Source organism: Sus scrofa, chromosome 6 (genome assembly GCF_054392235.1).
Source record: "Sus scrofa isolate SSC_HxYL_T2T_F1_AM1 chromosome 6, Sscrofa_HxYL_maternal_Yorkshire_Landrace_v2.0, whole genome shotgun sequence".
In the NCBI taxonomy this organism is placed as follows: Eukaryota; Metazoa; Chordata; class Mammalia; order Artiodactyla; family Suidae; genus Sus; species Sus scrofa.
In genome coordinates this window covers 29,013,685-29,026,971 of record NC_139388.1, presented here as the reverse complement: position 1 = coordinate 29,026,971, position 13,287 = coordinate 29,013,685, and the positions used below count along the sequence as shown (strand labels likewise).

The following is a 13,287-nucleotide window of genomic DNA, read 5'->3' as shown; positions in this document are numbered from 1 at the left end:
CCCGGAAGTGCATTCGTAGAAGCGGAAGTGCATGTCTACAGTTGCGGCCGAGGTTCCGCGATGGTGGGCGGCGGCGGCGGCGGCGTTGGGGGCGGCCTTCTGGAGAACGCGAACCCCCTCATTTACGAGCGCTCTGGGGAGCGGCCAGTGACCGCGGGCGAGGAAGACGAGCAGGTTCCAGACAGCATCGATGCGCGCGAGATCTTCGATATCCGCCGCTGCCGGGCGCGGGCGGTTTCACGGGTCCTGGGATGGGGTGGGATGTGGTGATGTCCAATCGTTGGTGGAGCTGTATCAGGGCCGAGCATTCCCGGCGGAGGGTTCTGAGTGGGCAGAAGCGCAGAGTCCCTTTTCCTTCACTTAGCACATCTGATTCGCTCCATCAATGACCCGGAGCATCCACTGACGCTGGAAGAATTGAACGTAGTAGAGCAAGTCCGGGTTCAGGTGAGTCACCTCCAGCATCCCGGGGGAGTGACTTGTTCCAGGGAGTCAGAAAGGCTCAACTTTGCTCCGGGGGGCGGGTGTTTTGTCTCAGCTCACAGAATCCTCAAGGGGTCTTTGGAAGGGGGTGGGGTGTGTGCCTATTCTGTAGATGAGGAAACTGCATCCTACAGTGTTTAAGACGACTTGCCTGAAGCAGTAAACTAAGAAGAGGGGCTCTGGGCTAAGGGGGCCATGTCTCCCAACACTCCACCTCCTCAACCAGGTAAGCGACCCTGAGAGCACAGTGGCTGTGGCTTTCACACCCACCATTCCGCATTGCAGTATGGCCACCCTTATTGGCCTGTCCATCAAAGTCAAGCTTCTGCGATCCCTTCCTCAGCGTTTTAAGGTAAGTTGGAACTGAGCCCTAGGCGTGGGGCAGGCATGAGTGTCTGCTACTGAGGAGGGCGTGGAGAGCATGAACATGGATAACACAGTGAGACCTGAAGGGATCCCAGCTCGCAGAGATGAAACCGGGAGGAGGCTTTCCAATTGGATGGGACAGGATTTAGAGGCCCAAGCTGGAAAGTGCAGAAAAGTAGTGAGGAATGTGGCCTTAGGGGGCTGTGGATAGGTTTGGAGCAAGGATGGGGTCCAGGCAGGCTTTTGAGTCAGTAGCAGTTGGCCAGTCTTTTGGGTAGAGTTGCAGTGGCCATGAGTGGGTTTGGGGTGTAATGGAAGGACCAGAGTCCAGAGGCATGAATGTGGAGACGGGAAAGGGGGTGGATGGGTGTGTGAGTGCCCAGACCCCACTTCTCTTCCTCCCAGATGGACGTGCACATTACGCCAGGGACCCATGCCTCTGAGCATGCAGGTAAGCATGGGCTGATGTCCAGGCATTGGCCTGGAGGCTTCCCCCTTGCCGTTGTGGTTTGTAGGGCAAGATGGAGGGTAGGGCATGTGGCACGAGGTGGGTGCCCCCTCAGTGGAGCTGGCCCGACTTGAGTCTCCAGTGTTTATTGTGTTCTCCCACTCCTACCCTCTCCCTGTCTTGAGTACACAGGACAAGGGTGTGTCTGGCTTTATAGTGTAGGAGGCAGACTTGGGTGGCGGGGTGGGAGAGGTCACAGAAAGGTGCAATAGGTGTGGGCTCAGGTGCTTGGGGTAGCCTGATCAAGCTTGGAGTCTTGGGAAGGAGAGGAGAGGAGGACTTTTTTCTTTTCTTTCGCTTTTTAAGGCTGCAGGTGTGGCATATGGAAGGGGTCACATCGGAGCTGCAGCTGCTGACCTACACCACAGCCACGGCAATGTGGGACCTGAGCTGTGTTTGAGACCTACACCACAGCTCATGGCAATGCCAGATCCTTAACCCACTGAGTGAGGCTAGAGATCGAACCCACGTCCTCATGGATACTAGTTGGCTTTGTTACCGCTGAGCCTCAGTGGGAACTCCCAGAGAGAATGACTTCATTGGTGGGGGTATAAATATTTTTCACCTCTCTCCTTTCCACCCAGTGAACAAGCAGCTCGCAGATAAAGAGCGGGTGGCAGCTGCCCTAGAGAACACCCACCTGCTGGAGGTTGTGAACCAGTGTCTGTCAGCTCGCTCCTGAACCTGGATTTTTGCTCCCAGTCCCATTCAGGACTCATGGCCTTGTTTTCTTGAAATCACTGACAATAAGAAACTAACATTTTGCATTTTGTAATAAACCCTTATTTATATTCCTCTTCCAGCATGCCTGAGAGTCTTTCATCTCAGTGGGATTAACGCTGGGTTTGGGGGTGGGGGTGGTAGTGCCTGTAGAGACTGGGTCAGTGAGGTTCAGATCATTTAAAAAACTGTCTTCTTCAGAGGAAAGAAAATGTTCTGCTGATGGTTTGATCAGGAAAAGTATGCCAAAAAAATTGAAAAATTAATGTAGTGAACACTCCTATATAAGCACCACCTAAATTTGACAGTTGTTAACATGTTGCAACATTGGCTTTATTTGTGTGTGTGTAGAATATAAATATACTTGAGAGTAAGCTGCAGACACATGACCTTTCACTTCTAAGTTCTTCCTAAGAATAAGCTTGTAATCACAGTGGTTGTTTGGTCCCCAAATGAACAGTTCCCTGATGCTCATATCTAATGTCCAGTCAAATGTGAATTTCCCCAAAGTGTCATTCATAGTTGGTTTATTAATCAGGCTTTAGTCAAGTTTCATGTATTGCATTTGGTTGTCTTACTCTCTTTAGCCTCTTCTAGACCTGTCTCCCCACCCCCACCATGTAATCTTTCTTGACACTGATCTCTTTTGGGTTTTTTTTTTTTTTTTTTCTCGGTCTTTTTGTCTTTTTAGGACCACACCCGTGGCATATGGAAGTTCCGGGGCTAGGGGTCCAGTTGGAGCTATAGCCATCGGCCTACACCACAGCCATAGCGACGCTGGATCCAAGCCATGTCTGTGACTTGCACTACAGCTCAATGCAACGCTGCATCCTTAACCCACTGAGCGAGGCCAGGGATCAAACCCGAGTCCTCATGGATGCTAGTTGGGTTCGTTAACCTCTGAACCACGACGGGAGCTCCGACACTGACCATTTTGAAAAGCCCAGGTGGGTCGTCCTGGAGAATCCCATGGTCTGATGGGTTCCTTAGTCTGCTGGGTTTCCTGTAAACTCGAAGTTGAGTTCAGGTTTGAGTTTATTAATGAGGACATTTGCCAGGAGTTGGATCCTTAACTTCCAGCAGGAGCTGTGTGATGTCAGCTTGTCCCCACTGTTAATAATGCTCACCCTCGTCCCTGGTCAGGGCAGTGACAGCAGATTTCTCTGTTGAAAGTCACCTGAAGCACTCTCTCCACTGGCAGCCTCTGCCTCCTCCAGCACAGTTGGCCACCAGGACACCATGGGGCTTAGACCTTGGAACAGCCAGTTAGGAGTCATAATGTCATGATTTCCTATTCTTTGAGGATAAATGGAGATATTAAGAAGTCTTACCCTGTCTACCTGGTGGGCAGAGGCCTCAACAGGGAGCCTGGGCACTTGGCAGATCTGTTCTTAAGGGCTAGCTGACAACATGGAGCTGATCCTAAGGGTGGGCATTGACACATATACTACCTAGTCGTTCAGTCCTTGAGCCATCCCTGTGTGGCAGTTGATATTCTTTATTTTCTCTATTTTGCCGGTGAGGAAAGAGGCTTCCAGATTAGGTAATTTACTCCCTAAGACCTCCAGTTCGGGAGTAGAGGAACCTGAGTAGTTCAGTAGGTGATACTCGGTTGGCAGGGGGCGCTGTTGTCTGGCTGAATGAGCCTGTGCCCACCTCCAGCCCCCAGTTCCTGGCAGAGGTGGCTCTGCCACCTAGTGACCAAGATCTGGCTGCTCAGAAAGATGAAGCCACTGGCCTGTGTCACCCATTTGTGAGGGGAGTTAACAATAGCTAAGTACTGCTCTGTGAAGATTTAAAATGAATCTGGACCGGGAGTTCCCACTGAGGCTCAGCAGTAACGAACCCAGCTAGTATCCATGAGGACTCGGGTTTGATCCCTGGCCTTGTTCAGTGGGTTAAGGATCCCAAGTTGCCATGGGCTGTGGTGTAGGTCACAGATGAGGCTTGGATCCTTCATTGCTGTGGCTGTGGTGTAGGTCAGCAGCTACAGCTCCAATTTGACCCCTAGCCTGTGAACTTCCATATACCGTGAGTGAGGCCCTAAAAAAAAAAAAAAAGAAAAGAAAATGGATCTGGACCCATTTCAAGTGATCTTCCAGGCAAAGTACCCTCCCCCGCTCCTATTCCCACAGATGAAGCAGCTCCAGTGCTCCGGAGAGGCAGATGACCAATCAGGACCCCTCGGGCCCCAGGGAGCCTTCCCAGCTGCCAATACCCAGTTGTAGGCTTTACCACGTGTGTGCCTCTGCACTGACAGCCCCGTCTGTCTTAAGTGTCTGTGGTGTCTGTGTTCAGCTGGGGTTGGGAGGTCACAGGGGAGACAGGTGTCACTGAGTCAGTGAGCTGGCCCTCCTGGCAGCCAGGCCATGGCGGATGAGGGACATCAAGCTGCTCACATCACAGCTGGTGTATCAGATAGTCCTTTGTCAGTTTTGACTCATCTGTGGCTGGCCCCTGGCTGCCTGCAGGGACATCATTTTTGAATCCTGGGCTAGTGCCTGGGGAACTTTCTGGAATCCCAGCTGCTGTCTGAGAACACGGAGTTGGGAGGGGGTGAAGTTTTAGGTTCCCGAAGCCCTCTACCAGGTGTGTCTGGCTCTGCTGTTTCTGGCCTTTGCCTTCTCTGGCCTCAGTCACCATGTCTACAGAATGCAAACAACAAAGTGAGATTGACCCAGGGATTAGATGACATGTGGGAACATGCTCAGCCCTGTCCATTTTTGCTCATCCTCATGCCCAAAGCACAAGGGCCTGACACACAGTGGGTATTCAGCACAGGTCAGTGGAATGAACCGAGCCTTAGAACAGAACGGAGGAAGTGGGGCATGGAGGCTGTGGTGTGAGGAGGGCTGGGGAACCGGAAATCCAGCCAAGTTCCCTTTGCCGCATCTTGCCACCTGAGAGAGGAGAAAGGGCATGGGGTCCCACAGAGAGAAGGTGGGTACTGGGGAGAGGGGAGGTATATCTGCACCTGCCCTTCTCCTGGGCAGACCACTGTGCTGGAGAGAATGGAGCAGGAGCAGGAAAAAGGAAGCAGGAGAGGGCCCCCAAATTCATTCAGCCTGTCCTGTCCCACCAAGGGTTATAATAAGTGTTCATATTGAGTTCAACCATACGCCAGACATGTGGCAACCACTTTCCCTCTGCATTTCACGTGCTGTATATCTTATAACAACCCCCAGGAAGACATCGTCCCTGTTCTACACAAGAGGGAACTGAGGCTCAGCCAACCTAAATGCACAGAGGTGCAACAGCAAGCAAGGTGCAGAGCTGGGATTTGAAAATCGGGTGTTTCAGCCTCAGTTTGCTCCTTCTGGGCAGCCAAGTTCAGCCCACAGAACTGAGAAGACCGGGGATTGGGAAGACAATTCCCAATCTCAAGGTCACGTCCTGGTATAGTTCCCCAGGGCCCCTGGCCACACGGAAGCTTGTGGAGTGTCTGGCCTGTAAGGGAATGCTTGGGGCCTGAGTGGCCCAATGTGGATACAGTTCCCCTGGCAATGAGGAAACATTGCTGAGGTCAAGAGCTTAGATTATCAGAGGGGAAACCCAGCCCTAATTCCTTGCATGGCTCCCCGCTTGGGAAGACCACAACCACCCCCCACACCCACCCTCTGCTGGTCATCCAGGGGCTCTTGTCAGCGACAAGGTCATGTGTAAGGTGGTTAGGAGGGGCCAGGATTCCTGCTCGCAAGCGGTTTAATGGCTCTTGAGGCTTTTGTTCTTTGACAGGAGGCTCTACCCACGACTCCCTCTTCCCACTGGACCTCATCCAGGAAGCTAGAACCAGCACGGAGTTGCCTAGGCCTCCAAGCCACCCCCCCCACTCCCCAATCCCCTACCCCCACCCAGGGCATGTAAAGAACACAAATGGACAGACCATCCCCCAGTCCAGGCCTTGCCTACTCTTGGGACTTAAAGAACCAGAGGGGCCTGCATGAACCCCTAAAACTTACCTAACCAGGCCCTCCTCATTCCAAGGCCCTCTCAGATGTTGCCAAGGAAACAGACACAGCAGCCAGAGAGCCTTGACCCAGGTTTCCATGACAACCTAGAGGCCCACTAGGATCCATCCATCCCTGATGTCACCTGAGCCCTGAATGGGTACCCCTCACCCCCACCAGACTCATCACAAATAAACGTCAGACTGATAGCAAGTACCTGTCCCAAAGCGCCTCACAGCTTGCGTGCCCTCAATCGTCACACACCCTAAATGTGAGCAAGGCAGCTTGTGGCTGGGCACCCTGAGGCTGGGAGGGAGGCAAGACCTAGGAGCCTGAAGGCAGATTCAGGACTGGAAACCAAGCCTCCCCTCTGCGCCCCGGCACCCTCCCTAGGTCTGAGGAGGGACTGATTTCTCTGAGCAGTGGTAGCTAACCCACCCCTACCCACCTACTCTACAATGGTGCCCCTCCTGGATGGGAGTCTGAACCTCCAGATCCTGGAAGTGCCTAGAACAGCAGCCCCAGTCTAAGGCTAAAGGGAGGGAAGGAACATTGAGGACTCAGAGTGGCTGGAGCCAGACCTGACCCTGGTCCAGTTCCACCCCTATCCGCTTCTGCTGGCATCTGACACCTGTCTGCCAGGATCTCCCCAACTTTGGGCAACCTCCAGCCCAGGAGCTGAACGACCAGGGCCAGGTATTTTTAGCAGAGTTGCTGGCAGCTGCCTGGAGGGTATGGAGGTGGGGGAGGTGGTGCTGAGTTCATCCTTTTCCTTCTCAGGGCCTGTACTCCCTCCCCAGGATTCAAGCTTGCACCTTTACCTGCAGCACACTGCCAAGAGGGCCGCCCTTCCCCGCCCACCTCCTCCAAACAGCTCTCCAAGTGTCCTAGGGGTTCAGGTGACACTAACCCTTATCCTGAAGGGCAGGGCCATCAGGTAAAATCTTCAACTCCCAAGGGCAGGGAGGACAGTGGGAAGGACCTGGGGTGGAGGCTAGAAGCCCGGATTTAGGACCCCTAATGTCTTGCTCAGATATGGGCCAGGGGGGAATGGGCAGAGAAGGATGAAGTCTGTCCCACCTGTAACTGGTCTGCTTGCTCAGGCAACAGGCGGGAGGGAAAGGAGAATTCACTTTTAAAGGACGAGACCTCCTTCTTCTCTAAAGGGGTCTTGACGCACTTGGCTGGTCCCCCACCCCCTTGTCCCCACCCGTGAACCCCCCCCCCAACTCCTCCGCACCATTCATACACTCCCCCTCCCTCTCGCTCCTTCCCGGCCCCCCTCCCCATACACACACTCGGGCTCTTTTGTCTGCGGAGTCGGGCGGGGCGTCGGTGGCGGAGTCTGCTGGGCGGGCGGGGCGGGGTCTGAGTGGGTGCGAGGCCCTGGGAGGAGGGTGGGGGTGGGGGATTCCCCTGGGGGGAGGGGGGCAGACACGTCACCCCCGCACCGCGTGGACGGGGGCGAGCGCGGGGGCGGGGGCGGGGGCGGGGGCGGGCAGAGGCTTAAATAGGCGCCTCTGGCGGCCAGACCCAGTGTGGACTGAGAGGGCGGCGGCGGCTGCGGCAGCGTCGAGGGTCCGCGCCTGGGGCTGTGAGTGGATTGTATCCGACCTACCTAGTCCTGACCGTGTCCGTGCGTGAGTGGGTGAGGGTCCTGGCAGGGCGGGGTGGGGGGGGTCGCACCGTCTGGGATGGATGAGTCAGGAGGAGGGGTCACAGGTCCTTGAACCCAATCATCTTGCTGAGCCGGGTCGGGTCCAGGCTCCATTTCCACCGCGGCTTACGCGGCCATCCCGATTCCCGTTGCCCAGACGGCGTCCGAGACGATGACTCTGAATGGCGGCGGCAGCGGAGCCGGCGGGAGCCGCGGCGGGGTCCGGGAGCGCGAGCGCCGTCGGGGCAGCACACCTTGGGGCCCGGCGCCCCCGCTGCACCGCCGAAGCATGCCGGTGGACGAGCGCGACCTGCAGGCGGCGCTGGCTCCGGGCGCTCTGGCAACGGCCGAGGCCGGGACCGCGGCCCAGGGTCCGAGGCTGGACTGGCCCGAGGGCTCCTCTGACTCGCTCAGCTCCGGAGGCAGCGATTCAGACGAGAGCGTTTACAAAGTGCTGCTGCTGGGGGCACCTGGTGTCGGCAAGAGCGCTCTGGCGCGCATCTTCGGTGGAGTAGAGGATGGGCCTGAGGCAGAGGCTGCAGGTGAGGGGCTGGGACTCCAGGGGAGGGGAGGCCGGGTTAGGGCCGAGGGCTAAAGGACTGATCAGGATTAAAGCAGCAAATACCAAAGGGACTTTTTTTTTTTTTTTTTTTTTTTTTTTTTTTTTTTTTTTTTGAGGGCCGCACTTGCGGCATGTGGAAGTTCCCAGGCTAGGGGTCAAACAAATCGGAGCTACAACTGCTGGCCTACACCACAGCCACCATCAACACAGGATCCGACCTATATCACAGCTCACAGCAAGATGCAGGATTCTTAGCCCACTGAGAGAGGCCAGGGATCGAACCCATCTCCTCAGGTTCATTATGGATGAGCCATGACAGGAACTCCCACCAAAGGGATTCTGAAGGTGCTTTGAGAAGCTGCCTCCACCTACCCATTTCAGATGGGGACAGTGGAAGAAGGTACCCCCCAGCCTTTAGTTAGGAAATGCCTAAAGTAGAAGGTTCAGAGCATAGGTGTGATTACTCTGTAGGATGGAAACAGAACATCCCTCCCTGCCAGGACCAGCAAGAACACAGCCAGAGGGAGTTTCTAGGAGAGGAGTCCTAGGTAACCAAGGTCCCCAGGGGACACTTGTTCTAACTCAGGTCGTTGTGGTCAGAACCACCCGGGGTCCCAGGCAGCAGGAGGTCAGGCAACACAGGAGCGGCCCCCTGGGGACATTGCCACCTTGGAGAAGGGATATCCAGGGGCAAGGTCAGGCACACCATGCCCTCCACGGCTCCCCCCTACCATTCTTCAGCCCTGTCACTTCTGTTGTCACAGCAGTCATCAGTGGAGGGAAAGGTTAGAGGAGCTCTGGGGAGGAGTTGGAGGTTGTGGCCAGAGCAGAAAGCCTGGTGGCATGGAGGAGGGGGAGCTTTTGGCAGCCAGCGGGTAACCTGACTACCGGTCTCTTGCCAGGGCACACGTATGATCGCTCCATCATGGTGGACGGAGAAGAGGCATCGCTCATGGTCTATGACATCTGGGAGCAGGTAGGACGCAGGCTGAGGGCCAGGGCAGGGTTGGGGTAGGGGCTACAGGGAGTGACAGCCTTGTAGCTGGGGCATGAGGACTATTGGGTATATTTGTGTGTGTCTGTATTTGCTAGGATGGGGGCCACTGGCTACCTGGCCACTGCATGGCCATGGGAGATGCATATGTCATCGTGTACTCAGTGACAGACAAGGACAGCTTTGAGAAGGCCTCAGAGCTGCGGGTCCAGTTGCGGCGGGCTCGACAGACAGACGACGTGCCCATCATCCTAGTGGGCAACAAGAGTGACCTGGTGCGCTCTCGTGAGGTCTCCTTGGATGGTGAGCAGAGAGTGGGTCGGAAAGGGAGGGAGATCCTGGCCGGGCTGTGGTCCCCTCGGCCTTAACTCAGCTCAAGGGCCTGGGGACCATTGCTGGCTAAAATGTTCAGGAAGAAAAGTCAGGGAGAGCAGAGCAGAGCTTCTGCCCTCCCATAGGTCTCCCAAAGGCCTGAGTGCTGGGGAAGAACCGATGTGCTAGGGCGGGGAGAGGCTGCTGGGCTGGGCTGGGCCACCTCAGGGCCCTTGTCTCCTGTCCCCTTTGGCCCTGGCCTGGCAGATGAGGGCTGAGGAGAATGCAGGGAATCAGGCCAGGGGGTCCGAGCCTGGATTCCAGGCCCGGACCAGCCTTGCCCCCGGGGAGGACCCACCCCTCTTGGACCCAGCATCCTCCTCTCTGGTGCTCAGACCTGAATCCCTCAGAGGAAACTAGCAGTAATATTCCCTTTGTTCCACCCTCCTTCCTCATGATATAACATCAAGCCATGAAACAGTAAGTTGTCCCACAAAGTTACTTTCCTGTGTTGGCTACTGCAGCACTCCCATTTAAATATCAGACCCCAAATGTTTTTTGATAAATGAGTCTCCTTTGTGAGCCCCTTAAACCCAGGCACATTCTGCCATTTGGGTGACCCAAGCAACATCCAGGATCCCCCATGCAGGAGTTGAGGTCATTGTGTTTCTGGCGAGGACCCCCAGGTCCCCTTTCCCTTACCCACAGATGTGGTAGCTGCCATGGGGTAGCCAGGGTTTGAGTGGGCTTCTCATTCCCCCACCATTTGTTTACTGATGTGTACCTGTCCCCACCCACACAGAGGGCCGGGCCTGCGCCGTGGTCTTCGACTGCAAGTTTATCGAGACCTCGGCTGCGTTGCACCACAATGTCCAGGCACTGTTCGAGGGTGTCGTGCGTCAGATACGCCTGCGCAGGGACAGCAAAGAGGCCAACGCACGTCGGCAAGCGGGTACCCGGCGGCGAGAGAGCCTCGGCAAGAAGGCGAAGCGCTTTCTGGGCCGCATCGTCGCAAGAAATAGCCGCAAGATGGCCTTGCGTGCCAAGTCTAAGTCCTGCCACGACCTCTCTGTGCTCTAGGCCCGGAGGTACTCGCTGTGTTCTGCAGACGGATGGGCAGATTGGTGGGCTGGCCCAGCCAACCGCCCAAGTGCCGCAGGGCTGGCTCGGACTCTGGGCCTGGACACCTCATGGTCATGGACAGACTCTGCTGCCGAGGGAGGTGGCTCCCAGTGGCTGTCGAGGGTTGGGCCCTCAGAGATGCCTATGCAGGCCCAAATGCGTCCCCAGCAGCAGCTGGAGCCCAGCCCCCAGGGCAGGCCTGTGAGTCTGGAGAGGACTCTATACCTGTGGTGCGTGTGTCCTGCGGGGAGGCTGTTCAGTGCGGTGGCTATTTGTTTACATGCAGATTTTTGTAATAAAGACTATTTCCTGATAGGTCGGGGCTGTTGACTCTGTGTTTCCTCCAATCCGGGGCCTGCAGGAGCAGGAAGTGTTCTTGAGATTGAGGGATGGGAGCTTCCTGCCCCACCCTACTGTGTGGCTTTGACTAGTCTAATGTTTGGGCCTGGATATAGGCAGCTGGTTAGAGGAGCAAGTGTCCAAGCAGCTGGGGGTCCAAGCAGCAGGAGAAGATGTGAAACCCACCCAGCCCATTGTTCAGATTCTTGTGCACTGGGGCCTGGCACTGCCCAGCTGGTCAAGATCACCCACTGTACATAAAGGGAATTGAGGCTGCTCAAGGGACCGTGCCTTGCCCCAGGGGTCATGGCCAAATAAGAACCCTGGGTCTGGCTCCCAAGTAGGTGTCTGACTTTCTCCCTCCTGAGAGGCAGGAAGTCTACTGAGGCAGAGTGGCTGTGGAAAACCTCTGGGACCCCTTGGCTGGAGAAGGAGGCAGCGGGTTGGTTAAGGCTGGGATGAGGAAGGCACGCTCAGAGGGACTTGACTCTGCTGGGCTCCTCACCTCCCAGCTGAGGCTGGGCTACCGAGCATGGGGTGGGAGGGGGAGGACAGGGAGGGCTCATGGTTGGCCCCACGGTGAGTGGCCAGGCCAGAGCTAGGCATTGGCTACTGTGGTCTTGTTGGGCCACGTCCCTGGAGCTCTTGCCTACGATGAGGGACCTTGCATTTGCATGTAAAATGGTGCTGATAGCTAGAGGGTGCATCTGCCCCCACCCATGCCTGGGAGGGGGAGCCTCTGCGCACAGGTGCCTGTTGGGAGTTTACCTACATCGTTTCAGGAGTTAGCACCCCCATTCAGCAATGGCAGATGGGGGCCCAAGCACTTGCCTGAGGCCACACAGACAGAAGTGGCTGAGTGGGGACCGCTAAATAGGTCTGCGCACCTCAGGGAGCTTGGGGTCAGCCTGGGACAAGGCTGGGACAGTTTCTGAGAAGGATCCTGGGCCAGAGTCCCTACACTGCTTCATTAGTTCAATTTATTCATTCCTCAGCCCCCCTGGGAGCCCTCTCAACCTGGTTAGAACCCTGATTGTAGTTGTTCAATAGCAGGAGGCAGGGAGTTCCCGTCGTGGCTCAGCAGAAACGAATCCGACTAGGAACCAAGTGGTTGCGGGTTTGATCCCTGGCCTCGCTCAGTGGGTTAAGGATCCGGCATTGCCTTGAGATGTTGTAGAGGTTGCAGATGCGGCTCAGATCCCCAATTGCCATGACTGTGGTGCAGACTGGTAGCTGTAGCTCCGATTAGACCCCTAGCCTGGGAACCTCCATATGCCATAAGTGCAGCCCTAAAAAGCCAAAAAAAAAAAAAAAAAAAAGCAAGTAGGAGGCAGGTTGAGGGCCACTCCTCAGTTGTGCCCGCTGCCCCCAGAGCAGTGTTACCTGCTCAGAGCTGCAGCTGCTCCCCACTCCCACTCCCAACATACCTGGATGTACGTGGAGGGCACGGTTTTCTCAAAGCAGGTCAAAGTCCTGAGGCCTGAAAGAGAATCCAGATCTTCCTGGTTCCATCACTTACTGGCTGTGTGACTCTGAGCAGGGCACTCAATCTTTCTGTAAGCCCAGTGTGTGACATGGGACAATGCCCCCCTTCGGAAGGGAGTGGGTGGAATAATGAAGATATATGCTTGGAGCAGTGCCAGGCACGCAGTAGGAGCTTACCCCGTGTGAGACCCCTTCAACAGCCCCATGCCGTACTGATCCAGGTTGGGGTGCCCTAGGGACCTGGAGGCAGACACTCAGCTTGTGACAGACAAGGCTGGGGTCAGCTGAGGGGTCCTGACCCAGCCTTCCAGCCTGAGGAAACTAACCAGACAGGCAAGCAGAAGGACTTGGAGGAACCACAGGAGAGACTGGAGACCAGGATCCTGGACCCTTCCCACCCCCGCTCCTCATCCCAGATTCCCAGGCCCCAGAAACTTCTCCTGGCTCATTTGGCTGCCCTCACTGGGGGAAGGGCCCCTGGTTAGCCCTGCAGTTCCCTCAAGGTCACCTGAGCTGGCTCAATCTTCTTTCTCCTTCTCAGAGGCATAAGGCAGCCCATCGTCCCAGCCCTGTCAGTGTTCAGAGGCCGGTGTGAGCACTTAGGGGACCTCACAGGCTGCTGTCCCCTCCCCCGTCCACTGGTCCCACTGGCGGGTGGTCTGGAGCCCTGAATACCAGGTTTAGGCCATGTACCGCTCCCCTATCCTGCCTGTGCAACCTCCAGCTCCTTATCTTAGTTCCACAGGCCAGTTGGGAGCTGCCAGGGTGGGGCAAGAGCCAGGTCCTTATTGG

General features: G+C 56.1%; 3 protein-coding genes across 8 annotated transcripts in view; all 3 read left to right on the top strand.

Annotated features, from left to right (window-relative positions):
* The window catches only part of TK2 (thymidine kinase 2), a 1,024,677-nt gene that overhangs the window by 639,249 nt on the left and 372,141 nt on the right, over positions 1 to 13,287 (top strand). The gene's annotated exons all lie outside the window — the stretch shown is intronic.
* On the top strand, positions 40 to 2,159 carry CIAO2B (cytosolic iron-sulfur assembly component 2B). 2 transcript variants are annotated; one of them, XM_084960188.1, is made up of 5 exons: positions 40 to 210; positions 370 to 447; positions 710 to 835; positions 1,255 to 1,300; positions 1,942 to 2,159. In XM_084960188.1, the coding sequence occupies exons 1-5, from the start codon at positions 61 to 63 to the stop codon at positions 2,037 to 2,039; spliced, it is 498 nt and encodes a 165-aa protein (XP_084816314.1). In that variant the 5' UTR covers positions 40 to 60; the 3' UTR covers positions 2,040 to 2,159. The 2 variants fall into 2 exon arrangements, with proteins under 2 accessions (XP_084816314.1, XP_084816315.1); XM_084960189.1 differs by lacking the exon at positions 1,255 to 1,300.
* On the top strand, positions 7,560 to 10,986 carry RRAD (RRAD, Ras related glycolysis inhibitor and calcium channel regulator). 5 transcript variants are annotated; one of them, XM_021094029.2, is made up of 5 exons: positions 7,560 to 7,618; positions 7,839 to 8,223; positions 9,146 to 9,219; positions 9,336 to 9,540; positions 10,352 to 10,986. In XM_021094029.2, the coding sequence occupies exons 2-5, from the start codon at positions 7,854 to 7,856 to the stop codon at positions 10,627 to 10,629; spliced, it is 927 nt and encodes a 308-aa protein (XP_020949688.2). In that variant the 5' UTR covers positions 7,560 to 7,618; positions 7,839 to 7,853; the 3' UTR covers positions 10,630 to 10,986. The 5 variants fall into 5 exon arrangements, with proteins under 5 accessions (XP_020949688.2, XP_020949686.2, XP_020949683.2 ...); XM_021094027.2 differs by having other exon boundaries at positions 7,560 to 7,660; XM_021094024.2 differs by having other exon boundaries at positions 7,560 to 7,664.

Bases quoted from the DNA above. Each gene is read 5' to 3' on its own strand.
- CIAO2B (XM_084960188.1), top strand. From the start codon at position 61: ATGGTGGGCGGCGGCGGCGGCGGCGTTGGGGGCGGCCTTCTGGAGAAC. The intron at 211-369 runs ATCCGCCGCTGC...CACTTAGCACAT, and splicing joins ATGCGCGCGAGATCTTCGAT to CTGATTCGCTCCATCAATGA. The intron at 836-1,254 runs GTAAGTTGGAAC...TCTTCCTCCCAG, and splicing joins CCCTTCCTCAGCGTTTTAAG to ATGGACGTGCACATTACGCC.
- RRAD (XM_021094029.2), top strand. From the start codon at position 7,854: ATGACTCTGAATGGCGGCGGCAGCGGAGCCGGCGGGAGCCGCGGCGGG. The intron at 8,224-9,145 runs GTGAGGGGCTGG...GTCTCTTGCCAG, and splicing joins GCCTGAGGCAGAGGCTGCAG to GGCACACGTATGATCGCTCC. The intron at 9,541-10,351 runs GTGAGCAGAGAG...CCACCCACACAG, and splicing joins TCGTGAGGTCTCCTTGGATG to AGGGCCGGGCCTGCGCCGTG.